General features: G+C 35.2%; 1 protein-coding gene across 1 annotated transcript in view; it reads right to left on the bottom strand.

Annotated features, from left to right (window-relative positions):
- The window catches only part of Trhde (thyrotropin releasing hormone degrading enzyme), a 377691-nt gene that overhangs the window by 186883 nt on the left and 175327 nt on the right, over positions 1 to 15481 (bottom strand). Inside the window, exons 4-5 of the mRNA XM_026386682.2 lie at positions 5346 to 5500; positions 2423 to 2536 (exon numbers count right to left, since the gene is read on the bottom strand). Of these exons, the coding sequence (XP_026242467.2) occupies positions 2423 to 2536; positions 5346 to 5500 (269 nt within the window). The remainder of the gene's footprint in view (positions 1 to 2422; positions 2537 to 5345; positions 5501 to 15481) is intronic.

The following is a 15481-nucleotide window of genomic DNA, read 5'->3' on the forward strand; positions in this document are numbered from 1 at the left end:
TCTAAGTATGCCATCATTAATAATTATTATATATGGATTTAGAGTAAATAAAATCATATCTTAATCACCAACATGGTTTATTTTAAAGGGCAAAATTCTTACATTATTGTACTCTGTTTATTTTCCAGTATCTTTTGCAAAATCTCTAGAAATCCTACATTTACAATTAAACTGAAAAAAAAAGATGGAAACAACAACAAAATTATTCAAAGACAAAATTCAGGATAAAGATATTAAAACTGAGGATATATGGCCATGCTTAAAACCATCAAAAGCTGTCAGTTTTTAGTCCATATATAATTCTGAAGATTACTTTTTAATATTAGATACATCTTTCCTAATGGTTAATAGAAAATATATTTTATCACAAGTAGTGGAAGGAGCAAAAATGAGCTAAAAAGTTTGTTTATATTTATAACATATTTGTAATAAGATCTTTTAATATTGAGATATTATGAAATTATAAACCATTAATAATCCACAACATGATAGAAATTAAATGAAAATTTTAAGGTTGGTTCAAAATCATCTAAAAATTAAAGACAATGTTGAAAATGTTTTAGGAATATCAAACATTTAAGTTTTAAAGTTTCACATCAATTGAAGAATACTTGAAATAATATTGCATGGTATTAACGGGATTTTTCAAAGTTCTTTTAAGGCATTTTTTATTAATGTCAATGTCATAATAAAACACTTCAAGTTAAATTTTTAAAAATCACATCCTATATCCATCCATCCATATGTACAAAATATGTTCATACAATCATGCTGTTGTTGGCAAAACTACAAGTACATAATTAAAACATATTGACACACTATTACCATTGTAACATTTCCTCTGTAAAATAGTTCACATTTTTTATTCTGCAGCTGTTAGCTGAATTTATAGCAGAGAGCTATATGATGACTAACAGATGACTTCATTTTTCATTTTGGTTTTTATATTCTTCAAATCCTACTTGGAATGGTGATGATTAAATAATTATCCATTGTTACTGATTCAGAACATCAAAAGAGAGCAATATAAAAATATATGAGCACACAGAAGCAACCTAACCACTGATGGAGGAATGGATAAAGAAACGTGGTATATACATTTTTAAAAAATAAGAAAATCTTGCCATTAATGACAACATGGATGAACCTTGAGGACATGACCTTGTGCTAAATGCAATAAGCCAGATATGGAAGGATGGACATTTACAAAATCTCACTTATGTAAAGAGGCTAAGATCTTCCAATTGATGGAAGGGGAGAATATAATGATGATTACCAAAAGCTGGAGGAAGAGGAAACAAGAAGTATTAAACAAAGTGTACAAAGTTTCAGTTGTGCAAAATGAATAAATCCCAGAGATCTGTTAAACAGCATAGGACCTATAGCCAGAAATACTGTACTGTGCACTTAACAATTTGATAAGAAGGTAGATCTTATGTCAAATGTTCTTATCACAAAATGAAGATCATAGTAATAAAGAGAGTGGGAGAAATTTTAAAGGTGATGATTATATTTATGGCATAGCTTGTGATGGTGTTTCACGGCTACAAAATTATCTCCAGATTAATCAAGTTGTATACATTAAATATGTGCAGCTTTTATCTCAAAAAAGTAGTTTAAAATTCCATGCTAAGTCACAGGTGAAACTTGAGCTTCTGAAAATTAAATGTGGATGCACTGCAATTTTTACTTAATTTAATGCTTTCACTTATATTTAAAATTTGAATTCTAAAACAATATATAATAGCATAGATCACTTATTGATTAATGAAAGCTTACAAAAAGTGAAAAACTAACATAAAAAGACATTAAAACCACATCTTCCCTCCACTTTTTCTTCCTGGATGTCTTAAAACATCATAATTTCAGCCACTACAAACCCAACTGCAGGTTTAGATGTCCATATACTGTCCTAGAGCATATGTATAATGCATACAACTCTTCATAAACTTAGCAAACTCATTATTTAATCCTAAAATACATATATACACAAAAATAATTCATGAATTTTTTTGTTAATTTATGTGTTTCTTCTCTTGGAAGAAATCATAAGATTGCAACTTTCTATGTATTGAAATATCCTGTTATGTTTAAAATATTACTTATTAATTACTGTTGACTTCTCTATTTTGAGGATAATTTGTCTTCATTATAAAAATACTACAATCTAAAATATTTCCACTTACATAAATTGTAACATTTTGAAATCAATCTATAACAAGTCAGGCTCTATTTAGTTTCTAATGAATAAAAGATAGCTATTTTCTAATACTAACATTTAAATTTTTGTTAGTTTTTCTTTATCCGATAGCTAGATGACAGATGATGCTTTTCATTCACCTCTAATGATAATATGAGCCTAACGTGGCACCAGATCAACCTTCTCTGGAGGTTCCAGATGATTAGAGAAAAGTGTGCTTACCATGTTCCAGCCAGGGTAGAGGTAGTCTGTACCCACAAATTCAAAGTAGTGAGCAAAACCTTCCTTCAGCCACACGTCTTCCCACCACACAGGAGTCACGAGGTCACCAAACCACTGCAGTAACAAAATGAATGGGCATCAGAAAAAAAAATCATATCTATCTGGAAATGACTTTATCTAAAACTAAATGTATTAAACTATGATTATTATAACTGGAAGTCATTCCCCAATTGATTTAGTGATCTTAAAATGTGTTGTGGCAAGACTGTATTGATTGATTAAACTACTTGGGCAACGCTAATGTTTTATAAATGCATTCAGAGAAGAATAGAAAAGAATGATCAGGGAACATGACAAGAATATTTAACTTGGAGAAGAAAGGAGTGAGGAGAAAAACACTGATGAAGGCTGTCTTCAAATGTGTGAAGGCCTATCATGTAGAAGAAAATTTCGTTTCTTGTGGCCCTACAAGGGAAAAACTAGAACTAAAGAGTAGAAATTAGGATTGGTAAATGGCTGCTGAAAATGCAGACAGCCCTCTGACTGAAATGACCCAATATACAAAATACTGCCTTCAGAGGTAGTAAGTGACTCATCACAGGAGGTATGAAAGCAACGCCCTCTAGTGGCAGAGGCAATTCAAAGAAGACACTGGCCAGCTGATCCAACTAAAGGCCGTGATGGTCCTCCACGCCTGACACTCCATGCTTCCAAGATAATGCAGGGCAGGGCCAAAAACTCTAAGATCCCTTCATGAAAAATAAGTTTAAAAACTTTCATCGGTGTTTTGATTAAATTATGATGCATTGCTCTGAAACCCGTGCTTCATTAGGACCTGTTAAGGAATATTTTTCTTCATTAATAAAAAAAAAAAAAAGTACATTATATGCTGGGAGCTATCCTAGAGACTTGAGATTCAGTGATAAAAAGTTAAATAATTCCTTTCTCGTGCAGCTAAAAATTTATCGTGAAAGCAGGAAGATGAAGTGAAACACACAATAAAAAGACAAAGTAATGAACAACACAATTTCAGAAGTTAATAAAGTGTTTCAGGATGGAAAAGGGAGTGCTTTAGATTGTGAAAGCAAAAAGAATGTTAGTAGTTGACATCTAAACTTAGACTTTAATGACAAGAAAGGGACAGCATTGAGAAAGCCCTGGGTAAGAGGATTCCAGGCAGACACAAATCACCTTTGGTGTGAAGACCCTACTTGGGAATGAGCTATTTCAAAAACAGGAGGACCCATGAGGCTGGAATATAGCAAAAATGAGGAGGAGGGAAGCCTGGAAAAGTCCTAAAAGGCAGACAAGTACCAGATCATGAACAGCTTCAAAAGCCACAGTAGAGAACTTGGTGACTAAGGGTCTTAATATTGATACTCAAGTATCAGTTCATCCAGGGACCTCTAAGTGAATACAAATAAAAGACAGCTTTGAATATGTTGATGACCGTAAAACACATTTTAAACTATTTTATCCTTTATCAAAAATGCATGTTTCTCTTTTAAATTATCAACTTGTCTTCAAAATCAGTACAACAAATAAGTAGAGAGGGAGGGTAACATAGAAATTATTGTGACAATGACTAAAAATGTTGTGCTTTTTCCTAGCTTCTGGTCCCTTTCCTCGTGGTAAGTAGTCTACCATGACTAGTAATATAGGAAAGCAACTCACAATCTGAAACACATGAGATCTAGTTCCCTGAACAATAATAGTATTATCAATGTGCTTTCATGCCAACAGAACTATCTAACTTGCCATTTACACAGATATTCAAAAAGCAAACCCTTTTGCCTCAAAGAGTTGTAAGTTTAGATGAAAACCATTCTCTTTAGCACAGAAGAGGAGTCCCAATTATACCTGTAATGAATCCCGTGTAATTTCTGAGCTAAGGAACACATGTCTGACCCTGACCGGGCCAGTATGACAGATACAAACATCTTACAGGTTCACTGCAAAAGGCTGACATTTAGGTAAATGGTCATGCAGCCTAGGCCAATTTATCATTAAGTGGCAATTCATTTATTGGCATTTAACTGTTCACCTTTTTTCACTGAAAGCATTTTACACATCACTCTTTCCTCAGTTGTGCTAATTTTTAAAAAGGTTTGGGTTTATAATATATTGAAGTCATACTGTACCACAATGAGACTTCTGGTGTTTGAAGTTAAAAACTCTCCATAGTTACTGGTAACCAGAACAAATATTGCTTTCCTATTGTAAAAACATCTATTTTCAGTAATTCTTCTTCACTAAAATTAAGATTCAGATAAGCATGCAAAATTCTAATACCTTCCCCCATTGTAAGAAAGTGCGTAAAATCAAAATGAAATTAATTTTATCTTCGCTTCGCTACAAAGTTTGCTAATTTACATATGAATTTCTAAACATGCCAAGAAAAAAAAAATATCAATCATTTGAGAACAAAGAGTCTACGGCTGAGTTAGTGAAAGACTTCCTAAGAGTCTGTGTGATGGGAAAAGGGGAATAACAAATTGATTTCAGCGAAAGCAAATTTTGACACGTACACAAAACTCAGCTGCATCCTGCAACAATGCAATAAATCATTGCTACCCCTACACTTACCATATATACACACTAATAATCACAAGAAAATAAAGCAAGGTTGGTGAGAAACAGCCACCAGATGGATGCTCCAAAGGGGCAGCTGCTAGGTGGCTCTGGTAGCTCACATTTCACTAAACTGAAAGACATTTGCTTACTCAATATGACCAGTGTACTTATTTTTGTTTGTGTGGTCATCTGAGAAAAATAGATGCATCTTCCAGAAAACACTACCTGGTGCTTCATATAAGACTTAATTAGTAGGATAATAATTTGGCTCCTGACCTAGGTATCTGAAATCATTCTACATTCCCAATAGTTGGCACATTATACTTACACCTGATCCTTTTTCTCATACCTGGTGACATATCTCATGCACAATGACCATGGTGACATCCAGCAAATAAGAAATAGATGAAACACTGGGATCCAGTAGTATTCTTTGTTCCACAAAAATACTTAGTCCCCAGTTCTCCATAGCAGCATACGGATGCTTAGGCACAGCTAAAAGATCTAGAAATAGAATAAAACAGTTCCAAAAGCTTTAGGCTTTAGCAAAGATATCAAATTCTAAATTTCATATTCTAAAAAAAAAGTCCGGAAATCCTAATGAGAAAGGATACTTGCTCTCTTGAAGATTTTTTTTAGGGGGGGAGGGGTAAATTAAACCACCTGCCATTTCTACCTGACAGCAGAAATATAGGCTATCACTATAAATGCTGGTCATATCCATTCATCACAGTTCATTTTCTGGCCCGGCACTATAGGTGGCTGGAAGTATCGGCACCATTATTGATGGGCTCATCCTAATAAGTTTCAGAAAGTCAAGGAAACCAAATGCAGCAGGAATCCACAGAGTCCAAGGCATTGTGGCTTCTAAAGAAAATATATTCAGCTCAATGCAGTAAATGCCACACTCTTACTTGTCCCTCAATATTTGCCAAGACAAAACATTTTGTATTAGTTTTGAAATGTGGAATCATTTTTCTAATTGTTTAAATGCTACTATATATATATTTTTTCATTTCTGTTAAAAATAAAGTGTTGCATGTAAATTTACTGTATAGAGACAGCTGCTATAGTGGATGGAGTAGTGAAAGGACTACAGAGGGGACCCAAGGGCTTTAGTCTGGCCCTGCCACCATTAACCAAATAGGCGACATCAGTAAATCACTTAATTTCTCAAGACCACAATTCCCTCACCTATAAAATAAGGTTATTGGCCTTATCTCTAAAATGCCTTCCAGCTCGAAAAATCTATGATTAGACGATTCTAAAATCAGGCTTTATTTTAAAAGGTCGCAGAGGTATCATCAACTTTTGGTTATGGTGACACAAAAAGTTCTGACTTTGATGTACTCCCTCTGCTCCAGACACACAGAAATGATAAATAAAATATTTAAAAAGAAAGCTGAAAAACATCTCCAGGCTCAAAAATAAACCTCTCCATGGACAAGAAACAGTACAGAAATGTAAAGTGGTGATTGCATGTGAAGCCACAGGCCTGCTGGGTTCTGGCTCCAGAAGCAGGCAGTGGCAGCTGGGAATTGGCTCCAGCAGGGCTCAGTAGAGCCAAGAGGACCAAAGCCAAGCTGAATGCTTGATGCCAGGGGTTGAGGTAGGGCATACATGCTCATGGAAAGAGACTGAAAATAGCCGGTGATCATTGCTTCCTGGGAAAGCCAGCAAGTAGCAGGGTCAGGATTCGAATCCAGCATCCTGGCTCCTGCACCTGGGCCCTTCATCATAATGCCAAAGTGTCCAATGTCTCTGTCTCAGAATTTCTACATCCCAATAATAAACCTTGGAGTGATGCTGTAGGATACTACAGAAAAACTGTATAAAATTGTTCAGTGTATTATTGTTTGTAAAAGTGAAAAGAGAAAAGTAAATGCCTCTCAAAGAGGTAATGAATAAAGAAACTGTCAAAGAGTTACACAAAGAAATACTATGCAACAATCAAAATAAGTGATCTCTCCCCAAAATTCTAACTCTACAGGGAACAACAGACAATCAGAGAAACATAACATTGGGGAAGAAGAAAGGCATAAATGACCCACACAAGCAGAATAATATCATATATTATATTTAGAATCTCACACAGGAACACACACCCACACAGATAGTAATGATAAAATATGCACACACAGAGAATAAAGACAAATTCAGGATCACAATTGCTTCAGGGAATAAAGGAGAAAAAAATGGATGAGAGATAATGACACAAGGAATTTAGTGTTGATGTCTATACTATTAATGTTTTAAAACAAGAGTTTATTACACAGATATTGATATCTTATTATTGATTCTCTTATATATGCTTTAAATAGTCATAATACATAAAAAATTCAACAGTTAATATAATTAATTTTATATGGTTAATTTTCATTTATTTCTGACTTCAACAAATCTCTTCTCTGTATGGGTGATGCTCTTAAGTCTGATATATATATATATATATATATATATATATATATATATATATATATATATATATTAAAATAAGTTGAATATGTTCCCTGTATTCTAGTATGTTTTAGACTAAGAAAGAAGGCATAGCAAGTTTAATACATAAGGGAAAATAATTAAAGTAAAAAGTACTAGTAGGGAGAAAAATCAAGCCTGACTGGGAAGATTCTTGAAAAAGATGGTATTTGAATTGGATTTCAAAAGATAAACAGGATTTCAATAGGCAGATACAGGTAATCACTACACTCAGATATACAACAAACACCAACTGAGCCTGTCTGCACACTGGAGGCACTGTTTTGGGTATGTCCTTCAACACCTTGCTCCTTGCTCTCAAGATGCTTATGTTCATGTGCAGGTATGTGGAGGAGGGCAATTCACAAGCAATAAATGAATGAAAGAAATTTAGTAAGGAACAAATACTACCAAAAATGCATGAGTAAGGTAATGATTGGTGGAATGGGTGGCTGCAGCATGGTCAAGGCAGACCTTCTGGGAGGTTATCACATTTCTCCCAATATGAGAATGAGCAAGGAAGCCAGCTTGTTTGAAGATCTGTGCAAATGTATTCTAAGACAGGTGCACAATAAATACCATGGCCCTAAGGTAGAAATAAAAAATGCTGGACAAACAGAAAGAGAGGACACAGATCACAGAACTAGGACAAACTACAGGTTCAGAACAAGTAAATATTCTTCTACTGTAGATTTTTAACATAAGACCTTGCCCGAATATGAATGATCTAGTCAACAGAGCCACCAGTTACAGTTTGGGTGTGAGGTGTCCCCCAGAAGCTCACGTGTGAGACAATACAAAAAGGTTCAGAGGGGAAATGATTGGGTTGTAAGAGTCTCAACCCAATCAGTGAATTAAATCACCTGATGGGGATTAACTGAGTGGTAACTGAGTGGTAACTGAAGTGGTAGGGAGTGCCTGGAGGAGGTGGGAATTGGCGATGTGGCTTTGGGGTATATATTTGTATCTGACAAATGGAGACCCCTCTCTCTCTCTGTTTTCTGATCGGTATGTGAGCTGCTTCTCTCAGGCATACTCTTCAGCCATGATGTTCAGCCTCACCTTGAGCCCCAAGCAATGGGGTCAGCTCTCTATGGATGTTGACCTCTGAAACTGTGAGTCCTTAAATAAACTTTTCCTCCTCTACAGTTGTTCTGGTTAGGTCTTTAAGTCACAGCAGTGAAAAAGCTGACTAAAACACTGAGTTTACACTGTGTCCAACTTTGCCTGTCACCAGTAGAGAGCAAGAGCAGTAGCAAGCCTGGTGTCATTTACCTGTAGGAACAAATGGATTTATGGGCAGTTCTTCAGAAGCAAGCCTCACAAAGCAAAGGCCACTGTGCTTTATAGACCTTCATGAGCCAAGAGCAGTCAGTCCCTAATACTAAAGGAGCAGATGAAGCCAAATACCAGGAAGTAGATTGGCTCAAATGGCATGGATGGAAGACTCCTAATCATACGAGTTCAGGAGTTTGCAATAAAAAAGAAGGTATACTTTGGGGGGGGGGCAGTTTTCAGACAATAAAAACCTGACTAGGCACATAAAAGTCAGTATGGTGAAGAGAAAGTTACAGTTTATGCTACAGTCAACAGGCACGGAAGACCTAAGCAAGCAACTGGTTATACATTGGTCTCTAGGGGTGGAAGGCACAGAAGTCAGGGCTAGGCAACAAGGTTACAGATTAACCAAACAAGGACACTTCAGCAAGTAGACCCAGACTCTGACAAAGTCGTCGATGAACGGAATACAACACAGAAGAATCAGTAATAAGGCGATGCTTCTTAATCAGGTTTTATAATAGATGTAAGAAACCATATTTACAGATGGCAGAGGGAGGGAAAAAAGAGAAACTAAAACCATTTAGATTGTGATACCACACATGTAATAACCTTGTAACACTAAACTGGAGGAATTTTCTCAAATAACTATGGAGAGGCACTTAATTGTACCTCTATATTTTTCAGTACTTAAGGAATCTCATAGGAAAGTTTTACAATTTAAGAGCAAGTATATGTCCACACAAGGACTTGCACACAAATGTTCATAACTGTTCAATTTCCAGTGGGTAAATCCTGGGAATAACCCAAATGTCTGTCAGTAGGCAAACAGATAAAGGAAGATATATCTATACAACAAAATGCCATTCATTAACAATGAAGAATAAGCCACAGATACCAACTACAACATAGGTGAATCTCAAAATAGTTAATGTTAAACTGAGTTTAAAATTTTTTTATAATTATATACTGTATGATTGATGTGATTTACATAAAATTCCAGAAATGCAAACTATAATGTCAGAAAGCAGATCAGTGGTTCTCTGGAGACAAGATGGGAGGGATTTACAACACAGCAATAGGAAACTTAGGAGTGAGGGATTGTGTTCATGATGGTGATGATTTCATATGTGCATATGGATACTATAGCTTATCAAGATACACTTTAACAATGAGCAGTTTATTGTATATTACTAATCTCAATGAAGCTGTTTTTTAAGAAAACTGGACTAGTAACTGAAACATTGTTCTTTTGCTTATTTGAAGCAGATAACATTTATTCACAGTGAATTAAATTATTTTAATTTTTGCAAAAAATAAATTAATGAGACTATATCCATTAAAATGTGCACTCAAAACTCTTTAATATGCCTTGAAAACAGAAAACTCAAATGTTTCAGAATCTAGTTTACTTAGAAATTCAAAGAAAATCCTAAATAAAATTATGCATAGTGGTCTACTTCCAATTAACCACTGCAGTCTCTAAAACTATAGATAGGACAGATAATTCATATAATATTAGTGGATGTGATAGCATAAGTTAACATAAAAATCTGACACTCTCTATTTGCACCCCTCCTCTCAGCCTTCAACACACTGCAGTGTGCCTACCACCTTAACCCTATGTTTAAAAACCTCTAAAGAACTGAACTCACAAAATCTCAAGAATATTCCTCAGTTCTTATCTGTGGTGGCATTTCTGAGAATTGTCATATTGTTGACTAGTGTATATGATAACAGGATATCCATGTTTTTATCACTTGTCAGATTAGCACTTCTTGTTTTGTTTATATTGCTTTGTTTTACATTCTTGTCATTGTCTGGACTTTTGAAAATCAAAGTTCCCAGAATTTTCACCTGTGGTTTCTGTACTTTTTTTTTTTTTAATTTCACTGTTATGGTTTAAATGTGTCTCATCCAAAATTAACTTTAAAAATCTCCATTGTGGTAGTATTAAAAGAGATGGGTCTTTGGGGAAGTGATTAAGTCATGAAGTTTGAGACCTCACGAATGGATTGTTGCTTTGTAGAAGGACTTAGGTGAGTTTGTCCCTTCTGTCCCTTCTGCCATGTGAGAACACAGAATCTTCCCCATGGAGGATGCAGCAACAGGTGCCATCTTAGAAGCAGAGAACAGCCCTCACCAAACACCCCGCCTGTCAGCACTTCATCTTGGATTTCATAGCCTTCAGGACTGTGAGAAATAAATTTCTATTTGTAAAGACACAGCTGATGTTCCAAAACAAATTTCCAAATAAATGAATCATTTGCCTCTTGATAATAAATCAGACTAAATACAGCTTTCAACTAGCTTGCCTACAATGACAAGCTAAGCTGTGACCAGAAGCCTTCCAAGGAAGGGCCTTTGGTTCTACAGTTCGGTTCAACAGTTCCACAATTTTGCTCTTTGCCACGTAAAGGGCTCTGCTGCTCCTTAAATCACCTCCCTACCTGTAGGCTAGTTTTCACTTCGATGTATTACCTTCAGATTCACAGATAGATTCTGAACTCTTTGCCCTAGTCTTCCCACCTAAATCCATCTCCTTCTCAGGTCCCCAGCTTCTGATCCAACTCTTCTGTATTGCACCTCATCTTTAAATTCCTTCAAATTTCACCTTTAGTACTATCTTCCACTCTACACCTTAGCAGCATCTTAATCACAATCCAAGGTATTTTTTTCTAACTGCTGCCCAAGCCTTCTTGGCAGAAGGTATAGATATATGGTTCACAGGCTCAAGGCTTTGATTCTATACTCTCTGGAATTCAAACACTAAGTGGTTACAGGACCTTGAGTCAATCTTTCAGGCTCCCTCAGCTTTATTTTTCTCATTGATAAAATGGGGATTTTAAGGGTACTTGATCGACTTACAATTTGCACTGAAGATTAAATGTTAGACCATGTAAAACCCTTAGTCCTAAGCAGAAAGCAGTTAAATCAACATTATCAGTATTTGGCATCTTTCCTTCTTATCCCCACCTCAGGGAACTGAAGGCATCACAGGCCTGAGTTGAAAGTGGAAGAAGAGTCTTGTTTTTGAATAAAGATGTTTGGCTAATATGTCACATTAGAGAAGTTCATTTCTGAATTGAAATATTGTGATTTAAAGCAACATGAGAACTAAGAATGAGCCAAAACCATCAAAGGGCATGCCCTAATTATAATTTGGAACACTCAATAAAATTTAAAGGCATAGCAAAAAATCAAAAACTTGAATTTTGATTATGCCATGACGAGTACTTGCACAAGACACCATTTACATATAGACTTGTACAGAACATATCTGCATTTATGCTTTAAGTATAAAAATGAAACTCTTGTCCTGGAAGTTTAACTTGTATGTCTGGTAAAAATACAAACTGCATTTGAAATAGTAATATCAGTAAGATAACATTCACAGAAGTCACCTATTATTGATATTTATAACATAGAAAAAACATCCTTTTTTATTTCTTTCAAGTCCACTTGACAAACAAAAATTTAAACTTTGCTATTCTTGGAAACATTCCAACCAAATCTAAGGGTGAGTCAAATATAAGGGCAAGTTTTAAGACAAAATACATTTTCCTCTTAGTTAAGCATCCTTCATTCAAAAAAAAAAAAAAAGACGATCTTCAGCTGCACATTTTGGCCTGTAATAGAACTTTCATCAGCACTACTCATATTCATAAGTTTGGCTTTTTAGTTCTCAAACTTTAGCATTCTCCTGAATTAACATTAGGTCATAATATGCAGGCAATGTTTTTGCTAATCCTCCTGCCACACACTCAAAAGATTTTTTTTTTTTTGTTACTGCAATCACTTTTCCTCAACACTTACTGATTGCTGCCAATTGCAAAGGAGGAACACTTTTCATGTATTGCTTGATTTCCTTTTTCCATGAAAAAGAATTTCTGTGCCAAAGGACCAATCCCTATGCACAGAGCACATTTGTCAGTTTCTCACCCATTTAATTAAAATTATTCCTACTTTAATTTCCATGATAATATTATGCATTTTTTTAGTTGTGCATCTAGTATATTCAAAACTCATGGTCTTTGCTTTAATGGATATGATTAATCACGAACACAGGAAATACTAAATGAGTGCATCCACATCAGTAGGTAACAGACCAAGTTGAATAGCTCTTATTATGTAACAGAGATTTTCCATTATCCAACAGAAGACAGATTGAACTTACAAGGTTGCTCTCTGTTAAGGTTCCAATTACAATGTATTTCCATCTATTCCAAAAATAATTACTCACTACTTAATATTGGCCAGGCTGATCTGGGCACTGGACACTTCAACCTGAAACAGTAAAGACATCTTCCCTTCAAACTCTCATAGAGCTTAAAAATCAATTGGAGGTATAAATAAGTTTAAAAGCACTAATACTATAGACACATACAAAGACTGTTGGATGATAGTTCATATGCTCTGATGAGTGCATGGTACAGAGATTAAGAACATGAAATCCATTCTGCTACTTAATGGAGCATGCTACCAATTCTCTGCCCTTCATTTTCCTCACCTGCAAAATAGAGATGAATATAATTGCAGCTATTTCACATTCTTTCTATAATGACTATATTTGGAAGACAATTCTTAACAGTCTCTCACATTTCTGTACATTCTACCAGCAAACCCTGACTTGTTTTTTGTTTTTGTGGTTGTTGTTCTACACTATCTTCTTAAGGACATTTTCAAAGGAAAAACAGAGATAGTGTCCTCTCTGGAGGAAAAAATAGGCATACATACCATCACTTACAGAATAAATGGATTCCTGAGGCTTAAGACTACTCAGCTGTGTAATGTATATAATCCATCACATGTTCAGATATCACTTGGATCTCTTTGCCTAACTCTTGGGAACTGAGACTCAGGAAAACTGGCACATGAAAAGATGATACTCTGGCTACTACTGTAGCCAGAACAATAAAATCTTTTGTTTCTAATCCAGGAGCTTCGTGTCTTCTGCCAGCATTCATGAAATGATGGCAAGCTAATTTGTTAAGATTGCAAATAGGCTACCGTAAAAATCCCAGACTCTTCAAGTTCTTAATTATATGGATTAACACATGGTAGGTAGGTGCTTAGAAAGGTACCTAGTGAGTGGTAAGTTCTCAATAACTATTAACCATTATGGTAGACTGAAAAATAGTCCCCCCAAAGATGTTCATATCCTCATTCCTGGAACCTGTTAATATATTAGATTACTTGATAAAAGAGAATTAAGGTTACAAATAGAATTCAGGCTGCTAGTTAGCTGACCTTTGATGGGAGGAATATCCTGGATTACCCAGGCAAAAAGATCATAATCACAAAGGCCCTGAAAAGTGAAAGCAGAAAAAATAAAAAAGGTCCATGTTTGAGTGATGCACCTTGAAAAAGGTCCTACCAGACATTGCTGGCTTTAAAGATGGAAGGGGGCCATGAACCAAGAAATGCAAGCAGTCTCTCAAAACTGCAATAGTAAAGAAAATTTAGAGGTTCTCTCCCTAAAGCCTCCAGTAAGAGCTGTGTCAGTCTTGTAACCTATAGAACTGTAAGAAAAGTAAATCTGTATTGTTTTAAGCTACTCAGTATGTGCTAATTTGTTACAGCGTCAATAGGAAACTACAATTTGCACTATCAGCATTACCATTCTCAGAAAACAATTACAACAATACATTTAATAAAGGTCAAGTGAATGTGGTCTTTCTCTCCAAATTCTTTTACTAGATTCATCCTTCTTGTGATGATATATTACCTTGTATCTGGAGATGATACACAATGATTGATAGGAACTGAGGTGAATGACACAGGTATTATGATGTAGTGTTAGACTCCCATGAGAGGGTTATTTAAACTGTGACACCATGCTGTGGTACTGCAACAGTTGATCTGATAACCCAGGAGGCTAACAAGAAACTAATGGGTGGGTACCATATACAGCATGGATACAGCATGGAGTTTCATACACTACTCAGAATGGCATGCAATTTAAAACTTATGGACTCTATATCTGGAATTTTCCACTTACATTTTCAGTGTATGGTTGACAATGGGTAACTGAAACTACAGAAAGTAAAACCACATATATGAGAGGACTACTATACTCTATTAAGGGCTCTCATTAATGAGTTCTTTAGTGCATGTCAGTTGCTGTAGTGGAACCATTCTATAGCATAAAACTCAGGAGTCTTGTTTTAAAGGTCTGAGAAAACTGGGAGTTATTTTAGAGGTTTAGATATCTCTTTGACACTCTTTAATTGACAGGTTCACATTTCCAGCAGAAGAGGGTATGAAATAGTTTCATTTATGAATGAGAATTCTTAACTCTTGAAATGTCAGTAAACATATTTCCAAATTCATATGCACTTTTTGATAGTCTGAATACAAAGTGGTAATGCTAAAGGAAATTATTCATGTAGACTTGGTAAAGTGGAAAGAGGGATGTGTGCATTGTGCCTTAAGGCCAGTTCCTCTTAGCATAAACTTAGCATAACAGTAGAACACATAATATTCAATAAAAATAAACATAATTCAAAGGAACTAATAATGTTGGGTTCTTAGTCTAAAACTGTATGGCATTAATTTTAAACAAAATCAAGTATTTGTTGAAGTCCCTAAGAGGAAAATCGCTAACACACAGTAGTTATTGTTGATTTTTTTTTATCACATCTTGTTGCAGTATGAAGTATTACCTAATATTAACTGGCATCTAAACAATGGATGGATTTTCAGAGCACTAGTGATATAAATAGCAGGTAT

The sequence above is a fragment of the Urocitellus parryii genome, chromosome 5 (assembly GCF_045843805.1).
Source record: "Urocitellus parryii isolate mUroPar1 chromosome 5, mUroPar1.hap1, whole genome shotgun sequence".
NCBI lineage: Eukaryota > Metazoa > Chordata > Mammalia > Rodentia > Sciuridae > Urocitellus > Urocitellus parryii.